Genomic DNA, 25,890 nt, shown 5'->3' on the forward strand with positions numbered 1-25,890 from the left:
CAGGAGAGGAAGGCCCTCTATGAGGTGGATTGATTCAGTGACTGGGATAATTGGGATGGGAGTGTCAGAGACAGTGCGCTTGGCACAGGACAGAGCGGAGTTTAGGGCTGTTGTACATAGGGTCGCTATGAGTCGCAGGCGACTCGACGGCACATAACGACAACAACAAAAATTAAAAAGGTATTCTCCAATACTTTTTTTTTAATTTCCTCAACTATGATCCGAAAAGTCAACAGGGTTTGCATCCTGTTGAAAGCCAGTTTCCTCCAGCTGAGAATCTATCCTACATTACAACCAAACATTTTTATGACTCTTGCTTTTTAAGCATAGTCGGATTTTTGACAGAGAATAATTGTCATTTTTAAATTTATACACCCTTCATATTTTACTTAGCTAATAAAGTATAATATTAAAACAAAACAGGATGAAACCTGACTGAAATATAACAAGGGAATATTTTTAATCTTACTTCTTTCCAAAGCTTATATTCAAAGAATTGATAAACAAATTTCAAAATAAGCTGTAAAGAGTAAAGCTCAATTTAAAAAAATTGTGGCTGGTTCTGGCATTATTAATACCTGTGCTTCTAAGCCATAAATTATATCTCTCCTGCAGTTTAAATTGAGCAATTGATCCTTGGAAAAAAAACATGGCCAATCTCCTCCGGTAAGATCTGCAGCTTCGGGTATCCAAGGAAGAGCCAGCTATGGGCAGTTCTGTGTCAGGATATTGATAAAGAGACTTAGCTTAATTTGATGAGTAATTGAAACACATCGCAGTTACATGGAACAGTATACATTTTGAGGAAATAAATATATTTTTATGAAATTATTATTCTCTTCATATTTGTAAATTAGATGCTTTATAAATAGAAATATAAAAACTGCCAATCATGTTTTTCAGATTTATACAATTCTGCTAAACTTTGAATTTTCTGAGAAATTTTTAATACATTACTTTACAGTTTGACCATTGCAGATATTTTTATATTAAGTGTCATTAATGTATGTATTCTAGGCTCTGAAATTCCAATTTCCAATTTACCTCTAAAGTTAACATAATTCAAAAGCTGTTGCAATAGTATATCTACAGGAAACTGACAGATAGTCAAGATAATTTCAGTAGAATACGGTGAAGGAGAAATATCGATGTCAAATATATCTTGGCTGAAATCAGAGAATACCAGTAAGATTTTTACATTGTCTTTAATTGTCAATGTAATTGCATTCAATTTTGTGAACAAAACACATAGTAGATAACATTTCAGAAAATGGGAATTCTAGAATGCTTAATGTTGTTCAAGTATAACCTGTATGTGGATCAAGAGGCAGTTGTTAGAATAAGGGGATACCGTAGTGGTAAAGAGCTGTGCTGCTAATCCAAAGGTATCCAGTTCAAATCCACCTGCTCCACGTGAGAGAGATAAGTAACTTTTTCTTGTATGATTTACTGCCTTTGAAAACTAGCTATTGGTCAGTCTGGTTCAATGGACACATAACAGTCATAGCAGCATTTTAAAAAATAGAAAAAATGTGTGTCAGGGTAATATCCTTTAATTCAATCTGGTTACCTAGTAGTATATAATTGAGCTCCCAGCACAAAGGTAAACTGTTGGAATCCACCAGTTGCTCTGTAGGAGAAAGAAGGGCAAACTCCTCTTATACGTGATTTCCTGACTCTGAAAATCAACTGGAGATCTATATATCTATAAGGTCAGCTAGAAGTTAGTCTTGATTCATTAGTATGCAACAACAAAAACAGCAACTGTATGATGCATAAATAATCTGAGAAAATGGACTATACATAGAGAAGAGCACAGCATTAACTTTGGAGGAAGAATCAGTAATGAATTGCAATATGCATGTGATTGTGATTGCTGAAAGAGAAGAGGACTTGAAGCACCTATTGGTGAAAATCAAAGATTGCCATCTTAGATATAGACTATACCTCAATATAAAGAAAATAAAACTCTTTCCACCCATGCAAGGAACAGCATCATGATAAACAGCACAAGACTGGAATCATGGACTTCCTTTCAGGTGGGTCTGCAGGAATGGTATCCACTTCCTAAACAACATGCCTCTGGAAACTCTATGAACTTTGAGAAGTGACAATAGTTATAGGAAGGCTTCAGATCTTTTGTTCATAGGTTCGTTATGAGTCATGCTCAACTCAACAGCAGTCAACAACACAATCTACCATGAAGAAATAAATTCTATTACTTTGAGAAAATCTGCTGCATAGGGCTTTTCTGTGATTGTCCAAATTAATTTTCATTATCATTTGAGTGAAAGTTTACAGCAAATTGGTTCCTGGTGGAATAATCCCTGCACATTGTGTTTCATGACATTGTTCGCAATAACCACATTGTTAGTACCACTATCCTTGCTTCTCATGCTTCTGCTGAATGTTCATCCTTCTTTGTCCTCCTTCGTGCCTTCTGAACTTTATGCTGCCCCTTGGAGTTTAATGGCAAATTGTTCTAAGAATGTTTTATGCCCTAGAGTCTTAGTTCTCTTTATAGATCTGTCTATTGTTTGGCTGACAATTGATTTACAGGAGTGATTATAGTTCTCGTTTTGAGGAATACTGAGAATCTTGGGTACTTCACTTGCTTTGATCAGACCAATGAGCATTGTTTTTTGTTTTTGGGGTTTTTTTAATGATTTTGAGTTTTGTTTCCAAAACTGAGAGCTATTGCATTATCATTTCTTTTACAGAGTCAACAGAGGTGTAGGAACCATCTTGTTCTTCTGGTTGCAAGCTTGTAGATTACAAATGTCACTTGGTCCACTAGTCCTTTGAGCAAATCGTCTTTTTTCCCCCCAAACTCTCTTTTTATTTATTAATTTATGCTTTGTTTCATAAGATTATTTCTATACATGTGTCTTATAAAACTATTAACCATTGATCTATGCCCACTATTACCCCATTTTGTCAGAAGCCTGCTAAATCTTCCCTATTTCTTTCACACGCTCTCTCTACCCACAAAACTCTACAACCCCATAATGTGTCCCACTCTACTCCCTTAGCACCCCTGACCTTTCCCCTTCCTTCTTTGGACATTTATACATTTCTTACTAGTTATGTGAAGCTTATACTTTGATCAGGAGGAAGTCGTCAGAACAAACACTGTGTGGTCCAAAATTGGGAAGGGTGTATACCAGGAATGTGTTTTATCTTCATACCTTTTCAATATATATGCAGAACAGATTATCCAGGAAGCTGGGCTCTATAAGGAGTAATGTGGATGGAAGGAAGACTCATCAACAATGTGCATTATGCAGATGACACAACCTTGCTTGCCAAAACTGAGGAGTACCTGAGACCTTTGCTGCAGAATGTAGAAGACTGCAGCCTTCAATACAGAATGAAACTCAGCATCAAGCAAACAAAGATTCTCACTACTGAGCTGACTGGCAGCATCATGGTAGACAGCAAAGAGACTAATCTTGTTAATAGCTTCAGTTTGTTAGGCTCTACAATCAATCCTCTTGGTACTAGCAGGGAGGAAATAAAGATGGATTGCATTAGGAAATTCAGCTTTCAGGGACATCTTCAGAGCACTGAAGAGCAACAATGTCAGTCTGGAGACTAAGGTGTACCTGATCTGGGCCATGGTCTTTGAAATTACATGCTATACATCAAAGAGCTAAATAATTATCAATGATGAGATTAGAACAATTTAAGCCCTTGAGTTGTGGGATTGGAGAAGCGTATTGAACATACTATGGACTGTCAAGAGAACTAACATGTCTACCTGGAGAGGGTGAAACCAAGTTTCTCCTTGGAGGCAAGGATTTTGAGACTCTGTCACATACTTCGGGCCTGTAGCAAGGAGGGACCAGTCTTTGGAGAAGGATATCATGCTTGGAAGGGGCAAGGGACAGCACAGGAAAGAAAGGTCCTGGATGAGATGGGTTGACACAATAACTGGCAAAATGAGGATAGATTATGTCGGTGTCAGTTAGATTGAGTCAGAATAGAGCAGGGTTCAGAGGTATTGTCATAGGGTTGTTATGAGTCATAGTTGACTGGATGACACAAAACAACAACTACATACTTACTTTTTTGGTAAACCTTTATTTATTTAGGATATTGCTAGCATTATGGTGGAAATTCATTTTAAAAGTCAACTATGATGAACTCTTCCTGCTGACTTAGAGTACATGGGGTGGGGATGAGAAAGGTATACACAGTTCAGTGGGGTTTTTCTCCCTTCACAGAAAAGCTGTTAAAAATAATCAAGCAGTCTTTTCACCCTACATGTCAGCCTGTGAAAAATCAAGATGATGTAGTTCTGTCCTCAGTCCCTCTGGTCTGAAATACTTAATTAGAAAGGAAGCAGCCCATGAAACAGTGGTAGCTTGATCTTAAAATAACAATAGGTTGTAATTAGATTTTCAAATGTAAATGGGTAGAAAAGGGAAGGGTTTATAATCAATGTTTACACATGATTAAATTCTAGAAAAAGAAAACTCATCAAAGGGTTTTAGGAGTGTGTATTATTGTCTTCCCTTTTCGTGGTTTATAGATTTATTTCAAGATTGATTTTAACTCTTACTTGAGATCGTTATTGGTGTTAACTCACTGAGTTTGTCTTGTCTAGAAAGTGTAATACTTACCTGGTAAAAGGTACATTTTTCTTTTTAAAACTGGAGATGTTTATAAAGCATCTTTTCCCTCTACTAATGTGTCAATTGCATTATTCATTCTTTTGGTGTGAATAAGTCTATGGGGTCAGAGTACCAAACCACTTAAGCAAGATAGCTTTCTAAAGGGATTGATTTGTTCTAAAGGCTGTCTTTCTGAGGACTTCCCTATAGACATTTCTCAGGGATTAAAATTTATTTTATTCAGAAGGTCGGTTTTTAAAACTTTTTTTTTAATTCTAATTGTGATTTTTACAAAAGTTTGTGGAAATGTTAAATTTTCATTCATTCATTGTTGCACATTTTACTCCCTCTTCGTCCCTTCCCCTTCCCCCAGTTCACTGTTTTGGTTTTTCTTTATATTTTAATGTTCATTCATTGTATAAATTCCCTTCCCCCACTCCCGCCCAGTCCTCTTTGCAGTACACCTCTTATTCTGGGTTACTGTAGTATGTATTAGGTATTTAGAAGTTGTTGCCAGAAGAAACAGGAACACACTTTAGTAATATCCATGTTGACCTCTAAGGACTTTGATTCCTTGTCATATTATCCTCTAAGTTATGCCACCAATAACTTTCACCCTTAATTTTATTTCCTTTATATTCTTCCATATTCTTAAATTGTATCCATGCCAGTCAGTCTGTTTTAGTGCCTAGGAATCTTACAGGGCAGAGTAGAACTGGGAAATAAATTTTCCAAAACTGTTATCTTCACATAAGCAGATTATCACCTCTGTATTCCATGGAGATCTTGGTAGGTTCCAACTGCTGACTTACATCACCAGGGTTCTTTAGTTCTTATGCAGTAGACTTAAAAGCAAATAATTTTCTAGCTTAAATAACTTACTTCATAGATAATTTATGAATGTGTGAAATCAGAAAACATAAGAATCCACAAATAAGGATATATAACTAGGTAGAAAAAGAGAGATGACATTAACTTTTGCAAAATATGCTAGGAAATGTTATATTTATAAAATATCTAGCTATTTAGAAAATGCTTTGAGTTGTGGTATTGGAGAAGAGTGAAGAATATCATGTGGACTTCCACAGAAGTAAAACAAAATTTTCACGGATGAAGTGCAACCAGGGTGCTCCTTAGACTAGACAAGCATGGTGAAACTTCATCTGACATCCTTTGGACATTGTCAGTAGGGGCCTATCCTTGGACAAAGTCATTCTGCTGAGGAAGGTAGAGGGTCAGATAAAGAGAAGAAGACCCTAAACAAGGTAGAGTGACACTGTGACGGTAACCATGGGTTTGAGTGTATCAGACATTGTGGGAATGGTATAGGATAGGACAGAGTTTTGATCTTTTCTTCATAGAGTTGCTATGATTTCTAATCAATTCAATAATGTTGTTAACAACATTTAGAAAATGGAAAGATGACTGAGTTCTGGTGTAGTTGAAAATCTTTTAAAATGTGGAGATTTCTTTTACGTAGTAATAGGAGAAATAGGGAAAAGGAATATCTCAAATACTTATTGATAATATTAATCTGAAAGTAGCATACTCAAGAGAGTCATATGTTGATTAATTTGTGTAACATGAGTTGTACTGTCTGAAACTATAAATGATAATTACTTAAAATAAATTTATCAAGGCTGTCTTCAGAGGCTAACTTGCAAATAAGAACAGTGGTAAATACACTTTAAGAATCTGAGACCCATTTTTCTTATGGACAAAATGAACAATTGTTGAAGACATAAATACGGTAGTAACAAAACCACATATATGTATTAGAGCATTTTGTTTATGTGCTACTGTATCTTCACTGTAAATATAAGAATTGAAAATCAAGAGACAAGTAAGCAACTATTACCTTAATCTAAGTATGAAATTAACAAGATCAATATTTCAATAGAAATATTTAAAAGTAATTTAAATGGAAGACTAGAGACTGAAGTTCTGAGATAGAATAAATGCAGAGAGAAAAGCAAATGAGAAGTTTCTAGCTGAAGAGATAGAAGTATGCATGGTATTACTTGATGGAAATAAGGTAGAATAAAAGGTTGTGTTAAGTAGTAAAGAAGATCAGTTTAAGATGGACTATGTATGAAGCAGTTTCAAGACATCTTAGTGTAACTTATACAAGTGATATGATGTAGTTTGAAAGGAGATATTTCCAAAGAAGTGAAAGAAATGATTGTGAAAACGTTTACTGACAGAACAAGGAGAATGAAGTCCAGATGACTGGAAAATCATTAATGACGTACCTCCTAGTTTGGCTTCTGCTCACTTGAAATATTTTGACTACCTCTTTCATTTTTTTTTCATGTAACTGAGTCACTTTGGACTGTGCTCTTTTAAGTAGACCCATCATTTTTCCCACTGTCAGTTTTCATTATACTTTCTTACACTTAATGTGTATTCTCTATAAAAATTGTTACCGCTTCTAAATATTTCTTAGTAGACATATTTACAACGACTACTTATATTTATTTCTAGATGTAAGTCCATTTATAACTTTGTTGTCATTTTGTTCAATATGATGTGCCCATTTGAAAAGAATTGTCAATATATATGAAAAATTTATGAATCTAAGAAAACTGAAAGTTGTAATAAATGGAGTGAAACACATAAAGATCAATATCCTAGGCATTTATGAGCTGAAGTGGATGGTAGTGACCATTTTGAATCATAAAATCATACGAGGTCAAGTTGAAGAAGAACAGTGTGGCATTTATTATGGAAAAAAACAAACAAACCCATTTCCGGGTCTAACTTGAAGTACAATACTACCAGTTTATAGTGTAATATCCATTGACATACAAAGAAATACTACCATTAATCAGATTTTTCTGCCCATCATTGAAACCAAAGATGAAGAAAATGCAAGTTTCCACAAACTTTTGTAATCTGAAATCAGTAACATGCAATCACAATTCATTAATAATAACCAGTACTAATCAGAGATAAGTGGCTCTGCTACCCACCCAAATGCTCATTGTTTGAATATAACAGTAGTTCTAAAAATGAAAGATTGGCAATATCTTCCATTGCAATTTATAGCCTCAGAAAACTCACTGGAGGGCCAGCTACAAGTTGGTTCTTGCTTAAGGGTATAAAACAAAGCAAAAGTGATTGAAATGCAAACATTGAAAACAAAGAAGAACGATGGGTAGTTGGAAAATATGGACTGGTGATAGAAATACAGGACAGAGATTACATGGATAGAATATTATATGACTAGTATCTCATTGATTACAAATATCTTTCTTAAGACAACATACATTTTGAATATATGCATAGACCTCACCCTATGGGATACACAGGAATCAAATATATACTACATTGTGGGAAAACACAACAGAGGATCTCAGATCATTATTCAGAATAAGTCCACGGGATGACTGTGCACCAGTTCACCAATTGCTTATTTGCAAGTGTAGACTTAAGCTAAAGAAAGGAAAAAAAGTTCATAAGAGCCACAACATGACCTTCAACACATCTCACCTGAATGTAGAAGCCATCTCAACAGTAAAATTGATATATTGAGCACTAATCATCAGATATCAAAAAGAATATGGATGACATCAAAGTCATTATAGATGAAGAAAGCAAAGTCACTGAAAAGACAAAAAGGGGGGAGGAAGACCAAAATGGAAGTCAGAAGAGATTGAAACTTGCTAGTGAACACAGAGAATCTGAAGCAAAACAAATAATGAAATAAGGGATCTGAACAGAAGATTTCAAAGGTCAACTCTAGAAGACAAAGTATTATAATGAAATGTGCAAAGACTTATACTTAGAAAACTGTAAGTAAAGAACACACATAACATTTTTCAAGAAGAAAGAACTGAAGAAACTATTCAAGACTTGAGTCACAAACTGAAGGATTTTATCGCTAAAAATTTGAAGGATGCAGAAGCTTCAAAATGAGATGGGAGAAAAAACACAATCATGGAGTCAAAATGAATTGGTCAGTGCTCAGCCATTGCTGGAAGTTATATATAATCAAGAACCAGAGACAGTCTGTGAAGAAGGCTACACTGTACTGATAATAGCATTGGTGAAAAAGAAATCTCCAATCTCCAATACATGGTACATATTCAGGCATTCTAACAAACAGATGTATCTCTGGACTGATTTATCATCTGTGCCAAGAAATACGGAAACCAGCTACTTGGCCAACTGACTGAAAAAGACCCATATTTGTGTTTATTTTTTAAAAAGACAATCCAACATAAAGTAGAAATTATTGAACAATATCAGTAGTATCACATGCAAATAAAATCTGTAAAATCTGGCTGAAAACATACTGGAATTCACTGCAGTTGAATTGTATATGAGCATTAGATTTCTGAGGATAATACATTGTGATAGAACCTTGCCCATCTTTCTTCTGGAGAGTTGCTGGTGCATTTGCCCCCTGTTTAAAGGGCCCCTGGGAGTGTGCCAGGATACTCACCAAAAGGTCAGCTGTTCAAGTCCACTAGTTTCCCTAAGGGAGAAAGATGAGCAATCTCCTCCTGTAAAGAAATATAGCTTCAAATTCAATATAGATTTGAGTCAAAATCAACTAGACAGCAGTGAGTTTATCACTTTGTTTTCTTCCAACCACTGTTTTTTGATCCATGTCAAATTTCCACATAAGCACAATTAAGTGTTCTGGAATTCCTACTATTCTCGATGTTATTCATCATACACTGTGATTCACAAAGTCTCCTATCTTTGCATAATCAATAAAATACAAACATCTTTCTGGTACTTCCCAGATCCCTCTAACATCAGCATTTTCTGTATTTGTAGGCTTTTTTAGAAATCAGCTTGAATTTCTCATAGTTCCTTGTTGAATTATTGTTCTCACAGTTTTGAAATTATTTTCAGTGAGGTAAAGGAGATTTTTGCATTATCTTTAACAAGCTAGAACAACTCTGGTATATTGCTGTCCATAGTGAGTTGTCTCAGCTAATCCAAAAAATGGCTCATCTTTGGTGGTTCAGATTCACCAACCTGTGAGTTTTTCTTTTCCTCTTATTTAAATTGTAATGAGATAGAAATTAGTCAAATAATTTAAAAAGGTAAATATAATTGTCGGCAAAATACTTTAAAACAGATATGTCTTCCTAAACTGTGAAATTAAGTAAGAGGGAATCTTGTTTTATCTAGAGAGATTCTGGAGGGAATAATTCTGATCTTAAGTCTGAAGGAGAAACAGATGTCTACAAGGCAAATAATGATTAGATAATATAATAGAAGAGAAGGTGTCCCAAAGCCAAAATTTTTCAAGATAAAAAATAATCCCAAAACAAGACGTCAAACTCATTGTTGTCAAGTCTGAACTGAGTCCTAGTTGACCTTCCATTCCGTTTCTGAGTCTGTAACTCTGAAGGGCAAAGACTGGTATCATCTTTCTCCCAAAGAGTTGTTGGTGGATTCCAATCAGTATAGGAGGGACAATTTTTGGATGAGCACCAACTGGCTGCAGACTCATCACTAGAGCTCTCTTTTTTATGAGGTAAGACTGGAAAAATAAATCTACATCAGTTCATTGTTTTTGTTCAAGCAGTCTTCTAAGTCATATAGCCCTGACATGTCCACTTGCTGTACAGAGGTAACTTGTAGTCACTGTGAAGCTGAACACTGTGACACTGATGTGTCAAATGTGATAATGGTTAACCATGGTGCACAGTGTTTGGTGGCACTCCCTGGTAGAAACAAGCTTGGAAGCAGAAGTGGCATCCACTTCCATAAACAGCTTGTCTCTAGAAAGCCTATGAACCTGGAGAGAGAATGATAGTCACACATGCAAGTGTCAGGGACTTTCATTCATAGGGTTGCTATGAGTCGCCTATGACTCATCGACTTGATGGCGTTTAACAACACAGAGAGAGACTAGTTGGCCTAGTGGACTGAAAACAATGCTACCAAGCCAAAGGTGGGTGACTCTAATCAGCAGCTCTAAGGCCTGTTGTTCATTGTTTTTGTTCAGACAGTCTTCTAGGTCATATTGTCCACTTGCCAGACAAAGGTAACTTGTGGTCTCTGTGAAGCTGAACACTGACACTGATGTGTCAAATGTGGTAATGGTCACCCATGGTGGACAGTGTTTGATGATGTTCCCTGGTTGAAACAAGCTTGAAAGCAGGAGTGGCATCCACTTCTGTAAATAGCTTGACTCCGGAAACCCTATAAACCTGGAGAAAGGATAAAAGTCATGCACGCAAGTGTTGAGGACTTTTATTCATAGGGCCGCTATGAGTCACCTACAACTCGACAACATCACATCTTACGGACCTTAAGCACTTAATCAAGAATTCTTACATTAGTCTTAAAAAACCCAGGGCAAGTGCTTTTAAAGCAGAAAGGACAAGATCACTAATTTCAGTTCTGATGCAATTCATTCCTTTTTTGCAAACTTCTTAGATTATGCTAATAGTTTTGAGTGGGACAAATTGAATGAGTGTCTACTGCCATCTTCATAAAAATTGTAACAAACCTGTTTAAATGAAGGCATTATACAAAATGCATGTTATTTGTTTTCATTACAGGATTGAGTTAATTTGTTTTCATTAGGAGATTATGTTTGCATGAATATTTACCCAAACACTTAGGGGTAAATAATTTTGCAAAAATAATTCTTTTTTTAATAATTTTCTAGTAGTTTATTTACAAAATTTGAATATAAATTCGAACAAATTCTTTCAATTTCCCTCACCTCCCCCACCCATCAAATTGTACAACCTTATGATTAATCCCCCTTTCCCAGTGCACACCGATATCCCTCTGTTTCCAACCTTTCCCACCCCTCTTGGATCTTAATACTCATTGTACAATAATGGTTTTATACAATATATCTTTGTGGGACTGACTTATTTCACTCAGCATAATGCTCTCCAGTCCCTCCCAAGTTAGGTAATAATTTACAAAATCATTACTCCTGCGTGCTGTATAGTATTCCATTGTGTGCCTTAATTTCCCAATCCATTCATTTGTGGTGGAACATTTAGGATATTTTCAAGTTTTTGCGATGGTGAATAGTGCTGCTATGAACATTGCTGTACAAATCTCAGCAAAAAAAATTCTTTAGATCTCTAATATGTATGTTAATGCCCTATTGGTGAAAACTGAGCTCTAAAGACACATTCTATTAAGTAAATGGCAACTGGAATAGGGAACCTTTCTACAAGAGTGTTGATTCACTGCATTCTCAGATCTCTCAGTCTTTTCACGTGCTAAAAGAAGGTAAAGTGGACAGACATAGAAAAGCACATGTTTTCTCAGTTAATGCATGGACTATATGACCTGCTAGTCTTATATTACCTTCTATGGTAATGATAGTATTGTTAGAGCCACTAAAAAATGGCGACATCATTATGATCTAAAGAATGACTGAGTCTTCATGACTTCAAGAAACAACAAAACAATTTACAGTAATCCCTTGTATGCCAAACTATGCTAAATCACACATGAGAGATATTGTCAAATATACTACTATAAAATAAGTCAAATTAGTAGTTCCTAATGCATTGACAGAAAGCATTTTAGATACCATACGAGGGAGAAAAGTCATTGTGTACTTGGAAACAAATTACTTAATGTGTGTGTTAATGAAAATAATAGGTTTAGTATACCCTGACAGAATGTAATTGCTATTATTATGAAGCAAATTATGTGATTCTGTGTAATTTCTTGATAATTGTGTATTTAAGAAAAATTACTAAATGAGAGTATCCCCTGACACTAAAGAAATAATTATTTTGGCCCATTATAATCTCATTGAAATTCCCTATGTTTACAAGTTTACAAGATTTTTCATACAGGTTGCAATTACCTTCTGTAGCAATCACTCATATTCTCACCATCATTATGTCAAAACACACTGTGTATAATATTTAGCATAAAGCACAAAAGTCATAAAAATGAATAAATAAAGGAAACAATTGAAATAACTTTATTTTCTTTATTTAAATTTACATTCATTGATAATCAGTAATAAGTAGCTTAATACAGATTAATATTACTCTGCAATTAAGTACTCTAATGTAAGCTTCATTGTTACAATTTTTTTTGTCTACCGTTATCACAGAGGGAGTTCTAGTGGGTAAAGAATTGAGCAACCATACCAAAGACCAGCAGTTCAAATCTACTAGGTGCTCTTTAGGAGAAAGATGGATAGTCACCTCTCCTGTGATGTATAGTCTCTAAAAACTCACTGCAGGATCAGCTATGGGTCAGATAGAATTTATGAGATTTTTTTATTCCTTTCTCCTGTATGAATATAAAATCCGCTGTTAAGGACTTCTTTAAAGTACTAAAAAGAAAGAATGCCAGTTCAAAAACCAGATGTACTTAATTCAAGCCATGGCATTTTAAACTACTTTCTATGACTCTGAAAGTTAAACAGTGAATACAGAAGACTAAAGAATCAATGCCCTTAAGTTGTGGCATTGGTGAAGAGTATTGGAAGGACTGCAAAATACATAACAAATCTCTCTTGGAGGAAGTACAAACGTTACTTCTTAGAGGCAAGGAGGGTAAAATTCCATCTCCTTTATTTTGTGCAGATATGGAGTTTTCCTTTAAATATGACTTCTATAGCCTTTTGGATGTTGCTAATGTGGATGAGTGAGACAGTGCAAATTGGACATGTTGGCCTATCTGCAAGAGGATTGGTTATCTACTATTCCATAAGGAGATTGGCCAATCTCAACAATCTACAAGAGGATTGACTCATCTTGCCAATAAATTATAGAGCTCTAGATGGTGACATAATCTTCTCTTAAAAGAAGAGAGAATTATTCCCCCAGCCAGAGAGGAGAGACTTCCTCCAACCTAGTGAAACATAGGAAACACTTTAGGACAGCAATAGCAACAGCCATTGCTGAACTTGAGAATTGATGTGAGACGAGATGAGACCTTGGGGATGTGGGGGTCATAAAGTGTAGAAAACTATGATTGGCAGTACTAAGAACTTTATTGGACAATTGGGTGGAGAGCCAATATTGGCAGGACTGAGAACTTGGAAATGCCAAGAGGCTTAAGGCTGAGGTGCCTGTGTGCACATTTTGGGAGTTGTCTTGACTATATTCTGTTACTAATCTGAATTATAAACTTTTGACTTCCTAATATGGTTCTGTGTGGTCTGGAATCTATTATACCAGATTTTGGACCCACCAAAGTTGTAAGATTGGGGTGAAGAGTAATAGAAAGAGGCATAGGAGCATGGGGGATATCTAACTTCATGGAAATGGTTTTTGTGTTACTGATGCTTTTGACAGGGGCAGTCTCCCTCTGTGAAGTTGGTAAAGATCAGATATGGTACTAACCACATGGCCTTTACTCTTTTTTTTTTCTTTTTGAGATTCTTTATTATAAATTCTCTGAACTGAGAGAAACATGAGGAGTTATGTTGTTGATAGGTACTGTTGAATCAAGTACAACTCATAGCAACCCTATGAACTACAGATCTGAACCCTGTCCTATCCCATGTCACCTTTATAGGAGGTTATCAGGTGGGACCAGTCCTGAAAAGAAATCATCATGCTGAGAAAGGTTGAGGGTCAGAAAAAGAGGTAGATCCTTAATGAGATAAAGGCAAAATGCACTTGAACATGATGGAGCTTTGTGTATGACAGCAGGATAAATTGAAGTTTTAATCCGTTGTCCATTAAAATAGTCAAAAGTTATCCAGATGTTAGGAATTCATTCTAGTAGTTGATCAGGTGGAGCACATATGGCTTCTTGGTACAGAGATGTTTATTCAGCTCTAAAACAGAGAACAATATCAGTAGCAAGCTATAAATATTTCAAATACCAGCAATATTACTAAAAAAAATCTCCTATGTGTATATTTTAATTGTTATGTATCATAGAGTTGGAACCAACCCATAGCTGACCCTTCAGAAGGTTTTCAGAGGCAGTTAGTTAATCTTAGGGGAGGAAACTGCCCATCCTTTTCCTGTGGAAGAGCTAGTGGCCTTGAACTACAAGCTTTTGGGATTGAAATATAGCTTCTTGCCATTAGACCACCAGAACACATGTTAATTCAGTACATAAGCAAATTTAACACATTGTACAATGTAATTTTTGTAACACAATAGCACCTATAGCCTACTAATATGGATTCACTTAGAAGAAAAATCCAGCAAGATATGGTATTTATTTCAAAAATTTTACACAGCAATACACGTATAATTAAGGTAACACAGACAAAGATTGAGAGTTTGGAAGCAGGTAGTTTTTATATTTATGCAATTAAAGAGGAAGTGAGACTGCTTATGCTGACAAATAGTCTCATTTCTCTATTTCTACATGCAGGAATCATTTTGTAAAGATTATTTATTGTATATTCTCTTCCAATCTGCTATTTGGTGGATCTATGTTTGTATAAGGGGAGCTCTGGGGGAAGGTATCCAAAACCACATTTAGAATCCACAGAAGAAAGATGGCCAATCTCTGCCTGTGCAATTGATAACTGCTGAAAACTTGCTGGACAGTGAGATAAGAATCAGTTCTACCTCCATGGCAACAACATGTTTGTATAGGTTCTAATATCATACTTTTAAAAATTATTTCCCCAAATATATATTTCCTTTCTGCTTTCAAAACATATACCAATGGCTGTTACAAACAGGAGCATGGGTTATATACACTTGTAACTTCAGGGAGTGTCACTCACACAGATACCATGTTGCAGACCCTGTGACTGATACTCTCCTGTGTTGCACATCCTGCTATCTCAGCCTACACATGTACTTAAGTATTGATCACATTTTATTCTAAATCTTCAATTAACAAATTATCCCTCCAGGCCTCTTCCTGTATGTATGTCTGAGTTGCTCTATAGTCTAGATGAATAATGATGAGTCAAAAATATCAACTCTAATGGACTGAGGCTCAATGTCAAGAAGACAAAGATTCTAACTACTGGCTCCACAGTCAACACTCTTGGCACCAGCAGTTAAGAGATCAAAAAGCATATCGCGATGGGAAAGTCTGCTGTTAGGGACCTCTCTAAAGTACTCAGGAACAACGGTGTCTCTCTGGAGACTAAGGTGCGCCTGATACAGGCCATGGTATTTGCAACCGCTTGTTATGCTTCAGAGAGTTGGACAATGACCAGGGAGGACAGAAGGAGAGTGGATGCCTTTGAGCTGTGGTGCTGGAGAAGAATACTGAATGTACCATGGACTGCCAGGAAAACAAACAGATTCATCTTGGAGAGGATTAAACCAAGCTACTCCTTGGAGGCAAGGATTCTGGGGCTTCGTCTGACATACTTTGGACATGTTGCCAGGAGGGACGGGTCCTTGGAGAGGGACATCATGCTTGGGAGGGTGGAGGGACAGCGCAGGAGGGGAAGACCCTCTATGAGATGGATTGATTCGGTGACTGGGGTAATCGGGATGGGTGTGTCAGAGGCGGTGCGGTTGGCGCAGGATAGAGCAGGGTTTAGGGCTGTTGTGCATAGCGTCGCTATGAGTCGGAAACGACTCGACGGCACATAACAACAACAACAACAATGAAAATGAGAAAGATTGAAATTTAAACATGTAAACATGTAAATGTATGCCAAATATTTAGATAAGGATTTGTGCTATAAAGAAAATAAAATGCTAATTAACTCCTAATGGTAAATTTCCAGAGGTCGGAATGACGTCGGTGTTTTATGTTGCTATTAGAAGCCACTGAGTTCAGTGCAACTCATAGTGACCTTATGAACAACAGATCTAAACCCTACTCCACCCTGTTTTCTAAGGCTCGATTATTTATGAAGCTCAGAAAGGAAGGAATATGAGATAAACTCTCTGTTTCCACTAGGCTATGAATTTGCTAATTATTTTAATCTCAGGACCCAACAGTAACTACTGAGTAACTGTGTGATGAATGAAGAAACGTAAGAATGAATGAATCAATATACTCCACATATAATGAACATTATTTGAATGATGCAAATGGTTATTGATTGCCCGTTAACTTAAAAACGGAAAATTCAATGCTACATAACTAATCTACAAAGAAAAGGGTCTGTAAAGATTATAGTATAAATATTCTTATAATGTAGTAATACTCCATAACACTTAGGGTGGGTTGGGCTGAGATTGGGATGACTCAGTGATAGCTAGCAATAATAATTATAAATACATAAATAAAAGTATAATTCATAGGGAATAAATAATTTATAAAATTTTAATGCTATTTTATAATTTCTCAAAAGTATATGAAATGTAGATGATATATGAAATAAATTTAATATTTGCTTTTAATTGACTAGGTTTTTCAACCAAGTTTTAGTATATTTTATCTTTAGATAAGCAAAATTTCATTTGGGATTTGTTTTATAATTGGCCTCAATTCCTGTTGTTTTCTGTGATGCTAGATTAAAGTTTTCAGAGAAACAGGAATGATTAAACTTTATGTAAAATCATTTGAACATTTTATCTAAGAAAAACTATGATTCTAATAGAAAGCATGTTACTTATTTGAAAACTATTCAAAATATATTAATCTGAATAAAATTAAGGTGAATAGAAGTTGACATTAAGGAGACTTGCTATACAAGCATTTCAACAGTCAAAAAATCATGGTTATCTGAAGAAACACTTGCTTTAATGGTTGAGGCTGGCTTTAGGTTTAGGAATAATTGTCATATAATTGAGAACGTTGGGGGAAAAAAACCCAAAACCTATTACAGCAGGCTCATCACATATTCTCAGTTTCCCTAAAGTTTTAAGCAAGGAATTAACTATAGTTGCCCTCTAAAAGTATTTAAGGGAATCTGATGCCTTAGAGTGATAGTAATCTCCTTAGTGACCAGTTCCTACTGAGAAGAAAATTTTGCGGATAATTTTCATCCCTTTTTTATTGAGTTAATAATTGTGTCTTCATTAATTCTTTCTAAAAGATTTCCCTTATATAACATTTGCTCCTGGTGATTCGGCAACTAACATAAACTTCACAAATCGTTTTATTGTTCCTGCCTTCTTAAAACAACATTGCCTACATATTCTAGGATTCCCTGCTAACTTTCCATAAATAGTATTGAGTCAAAGACTATTTTATAGTCTCTTTTTAAAAGTTTATCTTTCACAGGATGGCAAAACAGACTTTATGTACTGTGATCAAATATATGTGTTAATAAAGAGACATTGTAATTGAGCCAGTTGAATGAAAGAATTAAATTAATTCATTGGGTTGATTCCGAAAGCATTTGTTTCTCTTGATGGGCACATAAAGCAATAAGATGATTTGTTTAATTCACTTAAATACAAGGTTTGAACACATTTCAAAAATAACAACAATAACAAAAAAGAAAACCAAAACCCTATGATACCTTGAAGTAGAATGAGAGTAGGGGGAAAAAAGATGTAAAGTTATACTAAAAGCAAGGAAAGAATTTCCAAGGGCAGTACAAAGAAAGCAACAAGTGCTGAAAATGGTCTTCAAAAGACTTGTACTGCACTGAACTAAAGGAGTAACTATGTTCTATCACTTCTAAGGATAGAAATGAGATACACATTTTATGAACTTTGTAAGTAAACCAATATAAAATATTTTTTAAATGAGATTTTATGTCACCAAATGTTCTAATTGGCATTTTGTAAATGATGCATTGAGTTTCCTATAAATGAAACAGATCAACAGTATTGAAGGAAATAAATGGCTTTGTTTTGCTAAAAGCTTTTGAAAATGTACCTGAATGCATTTGGTAGAGAGGTAGATTCTGAAGACAGAAAATAGGTAAACACTTTCCAAGGTTTTTTGACATTAACTGAAATGAATAAATTTCCCTGACAAGAGAAATTTTTCCTTGCCAATTATAAATCCAACCACAATTTTGTTTCAGTTAAGAAAAAAACTATAAATTTTTTTTCTTTTCTTTTGGATGGTTTATATATTGGGATCTGGTGGCACAGAGGTTAAACACTCAATTGATTTTCTTGTTAAGTGCCATCCTGTCGAGAATGACTAATAGAAACCCTATGAACACATCTGAACCCTGCCCTTGCCTGTATAATTTTCACACTTCCTGACACATTGGAGTCCATTGCAGTGGTAACTGTGTCAATTCACTTGGTCAAGGGTCCTCCTCTTCTTCACCTGACCCTGTACCTTTCTGAACATAAAGTCCCTCTCCAAGAAATAACCCCTCCTAGCAACATGCCCATAGTTATGTGAGGAGAAGCAGGATTGGCCATTCGCTTCTTTAGCTCTTAAATAACAGGCCTTTGCAAACTCTATGGACAAAAGAGGAACACAGAAATTTATTGCACTAAGCACTCAGAGGTGAACATAAATATCAGAGGTTAAAATCCTTGCTCATGGATAGGAAGACTCAATATTGTGAAAATGACAATCTTACCAAAGACAATCTATACGTTCGATGCAATCCCAATACAAATACCAATTCCATTTTTTCAATGACATGGAAAGGCAATTTCCAATTTCATTTAGAATGGAAAGAGACCCGTAATAAGCAAATCACTCCTTAAAAAGAGAAACAAGGTAGGAGGCATCTCACACCCTGATTTAAAAACCTACTACACTGCCATGGTGGTCAATACACTGTGGTCTTGGTGCAATGACAGGCACATATATCAATGGAATAAAATTGAGAAGCCAGAAATCAGCCCATCTACCTATGGACAACTGATTTTTTACAAGGAGATGAAATCAGTTAAGTGGGGATATGACAGCCTTTTTAACAAATGGTGATGGCAAAATTGGAAAACCATCTGCAGAAAACACAAAAAAGACCCACACGTCACACCATGCATAAAAACCAACTCAAAGTGGATCAAGAACCTAGGACTAAAACCAAGGAATATAAACTTCATTAGAGAAAAGCTTGGAAGAACTCTAAAAACACTATTTTACAGCATTAACAGTCTTACAAGAATCCTGAGAAACCTGCAACCAGGAGAGGATAAAACAAATGAATTGGACCTTCTAAGAATCAAATCCCTATGCACATCCAAAAACTTCTCCAACAGGGTAAAAAGGGAAGCCACAGACTGGGGAAAAAATATTTGGTAATTACATGTCTGATAAGAAACTTATATCTAGAATATATAGAATACTTGAGCCCCACAACAAGGTAAACATACACAGCCCAATTGCAAAATGGGCACAGGACATAAACAGACACTTACCAAAGAAGACATTCAGATGGCCAACAAACACATGAGTGTTCAAAACCCCTAGCTCTAAGAGAGATGCAAATCAAAACAACTATGAGATATCATCTCACACCAGTAAGAAGAGTAAAATTTAACAGAATAGCAAAAAAGTGGTGGTGAGATTGTGGAGAAACTGGAATCCTTATTCACTTTTGGTGGGATCAGAAAAGGTGCAACCACTCTGGAAGGCAGTATGACGCTTTCTGAAAAAAATTGCAAATAGAAATAGCATTTGACCCTGCAATTCCACTACTAAAAACATATCCTAAAGAAACGGTAACTGCCACCCAAGAAGGTATATGAAGACCCATGTTTATTGCTGCTTTGTTCACAATAGCAAAGAGTTGAAAACAACCCAAGTGCCCATCAACAAATGAAAGGATAGAGAAGCTGTGGTATATTCACACAATGGAATACTATGCTGCACTGAAAAACAAAGATCTTGTGAACTAAAACAAAATGGGTGACCCCAGAGGACATTATGCTGTGTGAAATATCTCAGTTATAAATACACAAATAAGGCATAATGCCACTGTTGTAAAACAGGACTGACAGGGATCTTGGGGGGAAACAAAAGGGAGATAAATAATGTACACGGCATTGGAACAGATGAGGGAGAGAACTGTATAAAAGGAACATATAATTAGGTACTATTGGCATGACAAGAGTCTGGAATAAGAGATGCATAGTAAAGTGGACTGGGGGTGGGGTACTGTATAACAATGAAAGAACTTTTTTCCCAAAGAAAAAAGCAAATGAGGAGAGAGGCAGGGAAGAAAATGTGCAACACTGAATGAGTAGAAACCCAAGTTCTTTATAAACTTTCATTAAATATCAAGTTTAAAGAAAGAAAGAAAATTTTCCTATATCATTAAACCTTGTCACATTTAACAAAAAAAAGAAAATATGGCTTGGGGAGAGGGGAAATAACAACAGAAAAAAATAACCCTACCAACCATTTCATGGAAGCAAGTTGTGACAGGCTGTTTCCATAAATATTTACATCTGTGGAATGCCTGTAGAAAATTCCACTCTGTTCTGTAATGTGGCTATGAGTTGAGATTGACCAAATAGAGATGGGATTGCCATATCTTATGGTTTTTAAATTCTTATTGTTGTTTATGTCTTTGTGTGATTTTTTGACAGTTTGCACCTTCTATGGAAAGTGAGTTTATTAGAGCTGGACAGTGAGTAGGGATGATAGAAAGAGAATTAGTGTCTTTGAGCTGTGATGCTAGAGAAGAGTGTTGAATGTGCCATGGACTGCTAGGAAAATGAACAGATTCATCCTAGAGAGGGTTAAACCAGACTATTCCTTGGAGGCAAGGATTCTGAAGCTTCGTCTGACATACTTTGGGCATATTGCAAGGAGACATCAGTCTCTGAAGAGGAATATCATGTTTAGGAGGCTGGAGGGACAGCACAGGAGAGGGAGACCCTCGATGACGTGGATTGATTCAGTGACTGAGGTTATGGGGATACATGTGTCAGAGACAGTGAGATGGGCACAGGTTAGAGCAGAATTGAAGGCTGTTGTACATAGGATCACGATGAGTTGGAGGTGACTCAATGGCACATAACGACAATAAACATTTGAAACAGTGACATATTTTGCAAAATAGTACTTTTCCCTTTCAATCCTGGTGCTCTATTTGGGTTTGAAATCACACTCTACCATTCATACAGAATGTGTGTGTGTGTGTGTGTGTGTGTGTGTGTGTATACATATACATACATACATATATATGTATGTATATGTATACACACACACACACAGAGTGAACTCATCTATATAGACAGAACATAAATACAGAATATACATACACACACAGAAAAAAAAATATATATATCTTAAAGAGATAATAGGTTGTAAGGCCTGAAAGGCAGGAGAGATGATTCAGTGGTAGGACCCTTGTCCTCCACGTGATATCATGGGCTTTGATTCCCAGCTATTATTGTGCTGTGAGCTCAGTGTTTATTGTTTGTCAATAAAGGTTTATGTGCTACTACTACTATTGAACAGGTTTAAGGGAGCTTTAAGACTAAGACAGACTAGGAAGAAGAGCCTAAAGCATATACTTCTGAAATCAGTTCATGAAAACCCTTTAATTCTTTTTATCTATTATAAATTAAATTAATCTTTTTCCTTAAAAATGCACTATTTTTATTTGTATTTCATCTTATGAAATTGGAGGCTGCAAAATGCTCAGCATTTCTTAACTCTTTATAAGCCTCAAGTTTTTAACTATAAAATAAGAACTATAAAAATAAAAATTTGTCATTTTTAGTATGGCTTCTGACACACAGTAAACATTGAACAAATGTTAGCTACCATTATTTTGCCTATATTACTAATATCACCATTATTAATGCTTTCATAAAGGACTAATTAGGATTAATTTAAGTGGTTTAGGAAAACTCTTAGCCAGGGAATTGGTAGTAAGCAATTTTAGTTTTGCCCCTTTAAAATCCATACAGTCTTCTGTATTTTATTATTCTCTGAGTATTGTAGACAGAACTCAAATAAATGTCTTAATTGCAAACGATAATTTTTAGGATATGATCATTTCAGAAGTTAAAATAGTACAACTGTATTTTGAGGAAGGAGGTGTTATTTAAATAATATGAAAGGAAACAAATTTTACAAGAGAATATTTTACCCTGTCACATAAATATAGTTCAAATCCTCTGCAATAAAGACACTTCATTGATTTAAATGAAGTTATCGAAAACCACAAAGATTTGCAATTTTTGAATATGAAACCACTACGTGTCATTTTTCACTTATACAAGTCAGTTTAACAATTTGACTACCTTTGTTCTCATTTTAATGATTATAATTTAGTAATAAATAATTTTATTTCAGGGATTACCTGCGAGCCGTGTGAGGTATAGAGTAGATGATGTCCAGTTTCCTTACCCTGCTAGCATTTTTGATGTTCAAGAAGATTCTGGATTGGTAATAACTCGAGTCAACCTTAATGAAGAACCCACTACAATTTTTAAGGTGAGTTTTCCATTATCCCTGTGCTATCGTTCTGCTGCTTAACTTTTCATCACAGCTTCGTTTTATAGATTACTATATTTATTTTCTTCTTATTAAATTCTCGAATTATGAAATGATACCATTATTTTTGTTGTTATCTACAATCAAGTTGGAAATTACCTGTAAAAAGAGCAAGGTTCACCTGGGGAGTGTCATTTCTGACCTTTATCAACTTCACAGGAGGAAATTATTCCTGCCCACAGAAATAACACAAAACCAATTCCCATGAAGTCAGACATGTCCCCCACGCTTCCATGCCTCCTTCTACTCAACACCAGTCTTACTGCTTGGCAGGGTCCAAAATCCAATGTGGATAGCTCACATACCAGGCAGAGCTATATTGGGGAATTAAAAGGTTATAGTCAGATTAATAACAAAATATAATCAAGACAGCACCCAAGGGGTACACGTGAGCACATCAGCCTTGAGCCTCATGGCTCTACTTGCCAAAAAAAGTTCTCAGTCCTGCCACCATTAACTTCCCTAGTAACTTTCCAACAAAGTCCTAAGTCTTGCCAATGTTGGTTTCCTGCACCCCAGAGTCCCATCTCACATCCAGTTCTCCAGTTCAACTATCACTGCTTCTGCTTCCTGGACAGGATGGGAGACATCTGACTTATGATATGGGAAGAATCTCTTATCTTTGCTGCTTGAGCTGGTCAATTTATTGGCAAGACTAGCCAATCCTATTGTAGATTGCTGAGATCAGCCAATCCCCTTGTGGATTAGTAGATAGCCAATCCCTTTGTGGATAGGCCAATACACGTCACTCACACAATCCCACCCCTCCACACAGTTGGTAATCTATGCTAGAAAAGCCATATCAACAAGACCCGTAGCTGACCCTTTGGCATGTTTTTTCAGAGGCAGTTAATACGTGTGAGGAGACTGTACATCCTTCTCCCGTACAGAGCAGCTGGTGTATGTGAATTACATGCTTTTGAGATTAGAGCACAGCTTCTTGCCACTAGGCCACCAGAGCTCCCCACATTAGCTATATTACATATTAAAAAAAATAGCAACCCAGAACCCAAAACAAACCTTTGTTGATTTGTAACCAACTCATTGCTTATCCTCTAGTAGGTTTTTAGAGGCTTTAAATTACAAGAGGAGATTTCTTGTCTTTTCCTCTGCAGCATCTGGTGGATTTGAACCACACTTGGTTTGAAAGCACAATTTCTTATCCACTAAGAAGCCACCAGAGTTCCCTGTGTGATCTATATGAATTTTAAAAACACTTTAGTAAAAAGAAAAAGAAGGAAAGGAAGGAAGGAAGGAAGGAAGGAAGGAAGGAAGGAAGGAAGGAAGGAAGGAAGGAAGGAAGGAAGGAAGGAAGGAAGGAAGGAAGGAAAAAGAAAGAACCACCCACACACACTAGATTAAGAGTTCTATACCATGAATATCCCATGAACTGAAGAAAGAACGAACAAATCTGTCTGGGAAAAACTGCAGACAGAGTGTTCCTTGAAGGCAAAGCTGGTAAAATTTCCTCTCACGTACCTCAAGCATGTTTCTAGGAGAGGCTATTCCACGAAGAGGGACACCACCCTCAACCAGATGGATTGACGCAGCACCTACAGCAACAGCTTGATCGAGTGTGTCAATGATCGTGAGGAGAGCACAAGATAGGAAAGGGTTAAGATCTATTGTTCTTAGGGTCACCCTGGGTCATACTCTACTTAATGGCACCTAACAACAACAATAACAAGTTAATTGCTGGACTGCTAACTTCCAGGTGGGCAAGCTTCCATGTGAGAGAAAGATGACACTGTGTCCTTCTGTTAGAATTTCCAGCCTCAGAAACTTGTGGAGGGTCACATGAATTATATTCCACTCACCAGTAATGAGTTTGGGTTTGGCTTATAAATCCTTATAATGAAGTCCCACTCAAATACATTAAAAAAATATATATTTGAAAATGCTGTAATTGTATTATTTGTGTTATTTTAATCATTTAATAATATTAATATTCTTGAAGAAGGAGTGGCATCCATTTCCATAATAGCTTGCCTCCGGAAAACGTGTGAACCTGAAGAGAGGATGAAAGGCACCTAAGCGTCGAGGACTCTCCTTCATAGGGTCACTATGAGTCACCTGTGACTCGATGGCACTTAATAACAACAACAACAACAATATTAATATTGTTCATGCCAATAAATGCAATGATGCTCTTAATGGCTATGTGGTATCTTACTATATAAATATACCATAATTTAAAAAAAATTAATCTAGTAAACTAATAACCTGATGGACAATTTGGGTGTTTATAACTTTTTGTAATAACTCTATTGTCATGAATCACCTTCCTTTTTTCCTTAAGCATTAACAAGTAAAATTGCTGCATCAAGTGTATGTATTCTTAATAAATTATGCTTCTAGAAAATTTTAAATAATACTAAACTTCATCAAGTGCTCTCAGTCTTTCAAAAGTAAACCCATTTTCCAGTAGCACTCAACCATGAATATTATTGTTGATACTAATTTTTCATATTTGTTGGGGAAAATATACACATACTGGATTTTTGGTATAGCCTGCTTTTCTTTATCACATGTGTAAATTAACATATCATCTCTTTTATCTTTCATGTATTTTTATATAAGTGAAAACAATGCCTGTTTCTAGATGTAAAAAATATTGAAAAGTATTTACTATAACCATAAATACTTAATTGAGTGTTTGAATGTCCCAGTTTTATATAACTACTTAGAGTGTGTTTTGCCACTTGTGAATGAAGTCTTCAGTGCTAAAGAAGAAATATTCGCATGGCTAAGAGCTTACCATTCATATGGTTAAGAGCTTCTCCTGGTAAATATTAATAAGTAATATGTCTGACATGATTTTATTATAGTTTTTAATAATTTTCTGTTTATACATTTATAGTGACTCAAAGATAACTTGAAGTTATAAGAATAAACCTTGTTTATGTTTCTCCAGATCTATGTTGAATTTGTTTCGATTAGGACCATATAAACTCATAAATAATAATATATAGCCCAGAGCAAAAGAGAGTTTTGGAAAAATTTGGTATTTCTTAAAAATAAACATTATGATTATTTTTGTTGTAAT

General features: G+C 35.7%; 1 protein-coding gene across 1 annotated transcript in view; it reads left to right on the top strand.

Moving 5' to 3' along the window:
- PCDH15 (protocadherin-related 15) overlaps window positions 1-25,890 on the top strand; it is a 454,971-nt gene that overhangs the window by 246,771 nt on the left and 182,310 nt on the right. Inside the window, exon 19 of the mRNA XM_006880391.1 lies at window positions 22,644-22,784. Coding sequence (XP_006880453.1) covers window positions 22,644-22,784 — 141 coding nt within the window. The remainder of the gene's footprint in view (window positions 1-22,643; window positions 22,785-25,890) is intronic.

Source organism: Elephantulus edwardii, unplaced genomic scaffold (genome assembly GCF_000299155.1).
Source record: "Elephantulus edwardii isolate Elephantulus edwardi_28Jun2011 unplaced genomic scaffold, EleEdw1.0 scaffold00007, whole genome shotgun sequence".
Taxonomy (NCBI): domain Eukaryota; kingdom Metazoa; phylum Chordata; class Mammalia; order Macroscelidea; family Macroscelididae; genus Elephantulus; species Elephantulus edwardii.